The sequence below is a fragment of the Lactuca virosa genome, chromosome 6, assembly GCF_052849685.1.
Source record: "Lactuca virosa cultivar CGN04683 chromosome 6, Lactuca_virosa_CGN04683_v6, whole genome shotgun sequence".
In the NCBI taxonomy this organism is placed as follows: Eukaryota; Viridiplantae; Streptophyta; class Magnoliopsida; order Asterales; family Asteraceae; genus Lactuca; species Lactuca virosa.
In genome coordinates this window covers 4,086,075-4,094,241 of record NC_136431.1, presented here as the reverse complement: position 1 = coordinate 4,094,241, position 8,167 = coordinate 4,086,075, and the positions used below count along the sequence as shown (strand labels likewise).

The 8,167-nt window shown below is 42.9% G+C and overlaps 1 protein-coding gene across 1 annotated transcript in view; it reads left to right on the top strand.

The window, feature by feature from the left end:
• Window positions 1-3,418: 3,418 nt before the first annotated feature.
• LOC145121284 (uncharacterized) overlaps window positions 3,419-8,167 on the top strand; it is a 29,312-nt gene continuing 24,563 nt past the window's right edge. The window contains exon 1 of the mRNA XM_079057059.1: window positions 3,419-3,599. Coding sequence (XP_078913185.1) covers window positions 3,419-3,599 — 181 coding nt within the window. The remainder of the gene's footprint in view (window positions 3,600-8,167) is intronic.

Here is an 8,167-nt window from a genome sequence, read left to right as displayed (position 1 = left end):
GAGAATAATCTGTTGTGCCAAAAATATATCCAAATATCCAAACTGCGGTGCCGGAACACTTGAAGTGGTCTTCAATAGAGAATAAAGTCCACATGCTCAAGATACATGATTCGTCAACCAAAAATCAAGAGCGACAAGTCCTAAAATTCCATAATGTGAAGAATGCGAAACAACTTTGTTGATCAATCGCCATTGCGGTGCAAGCATCACAAAAATAATATGAAGTCCGACTGCGGTAGGAGTATTCTTCCAATAATAACCGGCATGAAATGAACCAATGTGACAATCCAAGGTTCGGTTGTGGCAAAAATTGGTGTTAAAAAAAATAATTGGTGTTATAAAAAAAAATTGGTTTTAATAAAAAAATTGGCTAAATAAAAAAAATTGGTGAAAAAAAAATTGGTTTTAATAAAAAAAATGGCTAAAAAAATTGTGTTAAAAAAAATCGACTGAATAAAAAAAATAATTATCGTTAAAAAAAATAATTTAAAAAAATAATAATAATAATAATAAAATGGCTGAATAAAAAAAATAATGAAGTTAAAAAAAAGGGGTTTAAAAAAAAGGGAAGGAAAAAGGAGGGGAGGGGAGGAAAAAAAAGGTGGAAAGGAGGGGGGAGGAGGAGGGAATGAAGGAGAAGGAAGAAGGAGGGAGGGGAGAAGGGTTGAAGGAGGGTGGAGAAGGGAGGAGGCTGAAGGAGGAGAGGGGGCGAAGTCTGGGAGGAGGGAGGACCGGAGGTCTGGTTGCGGGTCTAGGGTGGTTGCGGATGAGAAAGGGTGGCTTGGGTGGGAGGTGGTTGCGGTGGGAAGGGTTGGGTGCAGATGACTGCTGATGGTGAAGGAGGATCTGAGGTCTGCTGGGTGTTGCGGGTCATGGAGCTGACTTCGGATGGAGCTAGGTTGCGGATGGACTGACTTGGGTGCGGACGCATGGAAGGCGTGACTGCGGTAGGCGTGAGCAGGCGAACGACTTCGGTCAGACCGTTGCGGTCCGAGACTGCGGATGGCCGCTGCGGTCCGAGGCTGCTGATGGCTTCGGTCCGGAATAAGCAAATGACTGCAGTCTCTCGGCTGCGGATAGGAACCTGAGAGGACTTCGGATATGGGCTGAGAAGGGGTGCTGAGAGGCTTCTCAGGGGACTCCGGTAGGCAGTTTTTGGCTGCGGTTCGGGGGTCCGGAAAGGGCTGAACAGGTGACAAAAAATGCTATTTTTCCATGAAAAATAGTACCGCAAAGGCCATTTATTCATATTTTAATGAGGGAATCTTTTTATAAAGCATTCTAAGTCAAAAGTGGGTCTTGGGAAGGCAAAAAGAAGAGTGTGCAGGGGGTTTTTAGGGACAAAAGGCGATGGGATTGGACAATGTCACATGGTTTTTGTCTTTTTGAGGGAGCAAATAGTGGAATACTCTTTACCCAAAAGAGTAAAAATGACAAAGTGCTTTATGCAAACAACAACTTACGTCCATATTTCTTCAAATTAAGATTCACAGCAAGAATAAAGAGGAATAAAAGCTTCATACCTCAAGAAGATTTTCAAGCTGCTGGGTAAAAAAAAGAGCATCACTTCAAAGAAAATAAGCCCATTAATTGTGTCTTCTCATCCAAGAATAAAAGAACTTCTGGAGCAAATTCTTCAACAATTTGGAGACCACAAAATTAATTTCTTCTCCCATTTCTTCATTTCTTCAACAACAAAAATAATAAACTTTTAAGAACATCTTCTTCCAGCAATAAATAGAACGAGCAGCAACAGCAACAATTTATTTTACTAAGATAGAATCACCCAGAAAATAGAACTAAGAATGAACTTCATAAAAAAATTCCGGTAAGAAACCCGAATTTTTTTTTGCAGAAACACGGAAAAATCACAAGATAATCACCGAACGGGAGTCGTTCCCTTGAAATAATCGTGATATCTTCAAGGTACGGCTCTGATACCAATTGTAGAGACCCAATTTTTATAACGAACGGTGAGTGCGGAAGAAATATATCTCGAGATTAATTGTGTTTTTGGAAGTATGAACACGAAGAACATATTATGAGTTCATAAGAAAAGACTAAGAACAAGAGAGAATAATCATAATATTGCATGAAGAACATGGTGGGAGAGAAACGCTCCCTGGGTGGGAGAACCCACTACTTCTCTCTCTAGGATTACATTGTAAGAAAAGTAATCACTAACTTAGAAAAAGTGAGCTAGCTAAAGTAATAAGTGACCAACTCTCCCTTTATATAGGAGGGAGAGTATTTACATCATAAATACAATAAAGGGAAAATACAACCTAATAAACACTCATTATTTGTGGAGCATTTCCATGCACCAACAACAATACAACTGGTGGTAACCAGGCATACAGACTAAAATTTTCATATACTACTACAGAATACAATAACGAACAAACATTTTGGTCTTAGGGTTTAAGATTACTTTTTATTACTAAAGAAAATATTGGATTTTCTTGAGAACATGCGAACATTTTACAGATTCACAGACAGGTTTTTATTACAAACACATACTTATGAACTCACCAGCTTAAATGCTGATACTCTTTCAAAACCGCTTGTATTCTCAGGGAACCGGTAGATAGGTACCTTTGCAGGTTTTTGAGAAGACGGAGCTTTTAGAGTCGCGTCTTTTACACTTTTGTTATACTTTTGTTGTATACAAACTATGTATCGAAAAAATGTAAATACCTTATATATATTCAATGTAATGGTTGTGTTTGCTTTTATTACTATGATGCAATTGTTGTGATATTGTACATGACGTCCTCCACCCTCGAACGTTTCCGTCGTCTCGGTTTGGGGGTGTGACAGATTGGTATCAGAGCATTGTTTATAGTGAACTAAGTATATCAAACCTTACAAGATATACAACTATAAACACAATGAGGCCGAAGCACTCTGAACTAAAAGTATACATTTAAAATCTAAGTATTTTATAAGAAGTATATAAGTATACATACATACCAGAAACAGTATCACAAGAAGAACAAAACAAAAGTTGCGGTCAAACCTGGGCAGTTATGTAATCATATCTGCGATAAATATAGCCTGATCAACTATATTTATTTGAGATACGACCAACATGTGTTTGGGAGTGATTTGCGACAAGTCTAAAACTTACCAAACTTCATACAAAAGAGATCAACAGAACAAAACGTACAAACTAAAATACTATAGGAGTATTTGGTAGCATTACGATACTAGAGCCTAACACATCGTACATAATTCATTCCAAGTGTTGCTATAATTTCATGGTGATTGTTTACTTGTATTAAGTAGACTTCCTCTGTAAATCTCTTGATAGAACATTATAACTGTCACGATAAGATATACACTGTTCAATATCACCTGACTTCTAACCACTGTAGAGGACTTATATTCATTTTCTCATAAATTATTTTAGAAAAAGATGCCTCCGAAGAAGAAGTCCAACCGAAAGAACAACAATCCTCCACCGCCGCCACCTCCTCACTTCGACCCTGCTGTGTTTCAAGCAGCAATTACAGCCGATGTGGCTGCCGCTATGTCACAGATCAATTCTAGTGGCACTAGCGGATCGGGTAGTGGTACCCATCCCCTCAACCTCGATGGTAAACAGGGACACCCGAGGGAGTGTTCCTACAAGGACTTCATGAACGCGAAGCCTAAATCCTTCGACAACAATGGAGGTGTCCTTGCTCTAACTCGTTGGTTCGAGAAAATCGAATCAATCTTCGAGATCTGTGCGTGCCCCAAGGAAAGCAAGGTGAAATTTGCCGCATGCACCTTCACCAATAGAGCCCTAACTTGGTGGAACAACCGAGTCAAATCCCTAACTCTTCTGGTAGCCAATGCCATGAGTTGGGAGAGTTTGAAGGAACTGATGCTTGCTGAATACTGCCCGCGAGGCGAGATGCAAAAGCTGGAACATGAGTTGTGGCATCTAAAGATGAAAGGTTCCGACGTCGCTGCGTATACTGCTAGGTTCAGCGACCTGGCTCTTCTGTGTCCCGGGATGGTCACCCTGGAAAGCAAGAAAGTTGAGAGATACATATGGGGATTGACACCCCAACACATGGGAACGTCTTGGCTGCTAAACCTCTCACATTCGACAACACCAAGTGTCTGGCGCAGACCTTGATAGATCACGGGGATAGTCATGAACCCGTAACAGCCACTCCCGAACCACCTAAAGAGAGTGGTGGAAGGAAAAAGTTGTGGAACAAGCGCAAGGGCCAACCTTCACAAGAGCCCTCCAAGAAGCAACAGGTAGTGGCAGTCCACGCTGCTACTATTCGTACTGCTCAAGCACCTGCCAGTAGATATGCTGGAACCCTCCCAAGGTGCGATAAATGCAACTTTCATCATCACGGGCCCTGCCGTGACATGCAATGCAACAATTGTGGCAAAAAGGGGCACACAGCCTGTTTTTGCAAAACACAAGTCCAACCAACCAATCAGGCCCCTGGAGCTGGAGTAGGCCAAGCCTCCTACGGTTGTGGTGAAACCGGGCACTTCAAGAGGAATTGCCCCAAAGCAACGACTGCTGGCAAAACAGGGAAAGTGATAGCAATGGGCCAGGAGGAGGCAGTCACTGATCCCACCGTAGTTACGGGTACGTTCATCCTCGACAACTCTTATGCATGTATTCTCTTTGATAGTGGTGCGGAGAGAAGTTTTGTTAGTCATGCATTTAAACACTTACTCAACCACAAATCCCAACCTTTAACCGAAACATTCACTGTCGAGATGGCTAACGGAAAGAAAGAGAGTACTAACGACGTATTCGTAGGATGCACCCTCACTCTAAACAATTATTCCTTCCCAATCGACCTTATGCTGATCTCCATAAAAAGCTTCGATGTCATCATCGGCATGGATTGGTTGAGCCCCAATCGTGATGATATTCTTTGTTACGAAAAAGCCATTCGCCTCAATCTGCCATCTCGCGAAGCCCTCGTTATCTATGGCGACAAACTCAGTACAAACCTTCGTATCATTTCGTGCATTAAAGCCCAAAAATACCTGCGAAAAGAGTGTCACACATTCTTAGCCCATGTCTTCAACGAAAAACAAGAAGTTAAAGACCTCGAGAGCATCCCCGAAGTCTGTAACTATCCCGATATCTTCCCCGAGGATCTTCCAGGAGTTCCTCCCGAACGCCAAGTCGAGTTCCGAATCGACCTGATTCCCGGAGCTACCTCTGTAGCTAAATCTCCGTATCGTCTAGCTCCAGCGGAAATGCAGGAATTATCCAGCCAACTTAATGAACTGCTCAATAAGGGATTCATTAGACCAAGCTTCTCACCCTGGGGAGCACCGGTCTTGTTCGTTAAGAAAAAGGATGGATCTTTCCGGATGTTCATAGTCTATCGTGTGCTCAACAAACTCACTATCAAGAACCGCTACCCTTTACCCAGAATCGACGACCTCTTCGATCAACTTCAAGGAGCTAGCTACTTTTCAAAGATACACCTGCGATCGGGGTACCATCAGCTACGAGTCTAGGAGAGTGATGTTCCTAAGACAACTTTCCGAACTCGATATGGTCACTACGAGTTTGTAGTGATGCCCTTTGGTCTAACCAAAGCACCTGCCGTATTCATGGACCTGATGAATAGGGTGTGCCGCCCCTTCCTAGACAAGTTCGTGATCGTATTCATAGACGATATACTTATCTATTCACGAAGCGAGGATGAACACAGCCAGCACTTAAGACAAGTTCTAGAAACACTGAGAACAGAAAAGCTTTACGCGAAATTCTCTAGGTGTGAGTTTTGGATTAGGAAGGTAACTTTCTTGGGTCACGCAGTTAGCGAAGAAGGCATATACGTGGACCCTTCCAAATTTAAGGCAATCGAGAATTGGTCAGCACCGAGAATGCCCACAGAGATCCGTCAATTTCTGGGACTTTCGGGCTACTATCGCAGATTCATTCAAAACTTCTCCAGAATCTCTAAACCGCTTACTACCCTGACTCAAAGGGTGTGACTTTTAGTTGGGGGGAGAAACAAGACACTGCGTTCCAGACTCTGAAGCAAGCCTTGTGCAGCGCGCCTATCTTGTCTCTTCCTGAAGGGACAGAAGACTTCGTAGTTTACTGCGATGCATCCAATCAGGGGCTAGGCTATGTACTTATGCAGCGAGGAAAGGTTATTGCCTATGCCTCGAGACAACTTAAGACACACGAAGTCAACTACACTACTCACGATCTTGAACTGGGTGTAGTGGCCTTTGCCCTAAAAATCTGGAGACATTACCTGTATGGTACCAAGTGCACTATCTTCACCGACCACAAAAGCCTACAACATATCTTTGATCAGAAGGAGCTCAACATGAGGCAACGACGATGGGTAGAGCTACTCAATGATTATGAGTGCGAAATACGCTATCATCCCGGCAAGGCCAATGTGGTAGCGGATGCCCTCAGCGCGAAAGAGTACTCATGTCGTAAGGTGAAGGCACTAACAATGACAATCCATTCCCATCTATCCGCCCAAATCAGAGAGGCTCAGCTGGAAGCCTTGATACCAGAGAACAGGACAGATGAAGCCTTGAGGGGAGTGGAGAAGAACTTTGAGATCAAGGGAGACGGAGTTCGTTATTTCATGAACCGGATCTGGACCCCAAAATTTGGTGGTTACAGGGAGATTGTCATGAACGAAGCTCACAAAAATCGATACTCTGTTCACCCGGTTCAGATAAGATGTATCTGGATCTCAAGAAACTCTATTGGTGGCCAAACATGAAAGCAGAGATTGCTACCTACGTGGGCAAGTGCCTAACTTGTGCCAAGGTCAAGGTAGAATACCAAAAGCCCTCAGGTTTACTTCAACAGCCCGAAATACCTGAGTGGATGTGGGAGCGGATTACAATGGACTTTATAACCAAGTTGCCCAAGACATCGGGTGGTCATGACACCATTTGGGTAATCGTCGATAGATTAACCAAATCTGCCCACTTCCTGCCAATCAAGGAAACATACAAAATGGAGAGACTGACTAGAACCTACATCCAAGAGATAGTACGACTGCACGGTATGCCCATATCTATTATCTCGGATAGACATAGCAGATTCACCTCGAGATTTTGGCAGTCACTGCAGAAGGCTCTTGGAACTAAGTTGGACATGAGTACAGCTTATCATCCTCCAACGGACGGGCAGAGTGAGAGAACCATTCAAACCCTCGAAGACACGTTGAGAGTGTGCGTTATCGACTTTGGCAAGTAATGGGATACCCATTTTCCCTTGGTCGAGTTTTCCTACAATAACAACTATCACACTAGTATCAAGGCTGCTCCATTCGAAACCCTCTATGGTCGTAAGTGCAGATCCCCTCTGTGCTGGGCTGAGGTGGGTGACACGCAGCTAGCTAGAGGTCAATTCCCTGATAGCACTCTCACTAGCCCTGAAATCATTCGAGAAACCACCGAAAAGATTGTACAAATCCGAGAACGACTAAAAGCTTCCAGAGATAGACAAAAGAGCTACGCCGACAAAAGACGAAAACCCTTGGAATTCCAGGTTGGTGACTGCGTTTTGTTGAAGGTCTCACTCTGGAAGGGCATGATACGCTTCGGAAAGTGTGGAAAGCTAAATCCTAGGTACATTGGGCCATTCGAGATCCTCGCAAGGATCGGTCCCGTAGCTTACAAACTCCGGTTACCCCAAGAACTTAGCAACATTCATCACGTCTTCCACATGTCAAATCTTAAAAAGTGTCTATCCGACGAGACTCTTGTAATTCCATTCGATGAAATCGAGATGAATGAGAGTCATAACTTCATTGAAGAGCCAGTCGAAATCATGGATAGGGAAGTCAAACGAACAAAATAAAGTTGCACCCCGATAGTGAAGGTTCGTTGGAATGCCAAGCGGGGACCCCAATTCACTTGGGAGCTAGAAGACCAGATGCAACAGAAGTATCGGCATCTCTTTCCCTAGTCCATTATTGTATTCATTTTAGAAAGAATTTTGGGACGAAATTCCCTCTAACGGGGGGATGATGTGACAACCCGATACTTTCTAGTCGACAAAAGTCAATTTTCGTTAAATAAAGTTTTGAATTTTATTTATTCCGTTAAGTCCTTGTGGGTTAGAAAATAATCTAAAGTATATAATTAGAGGTTATATAAATTTTTGGAACCAAAAATGCTCGAAAAATCAGCAAAACTCGTT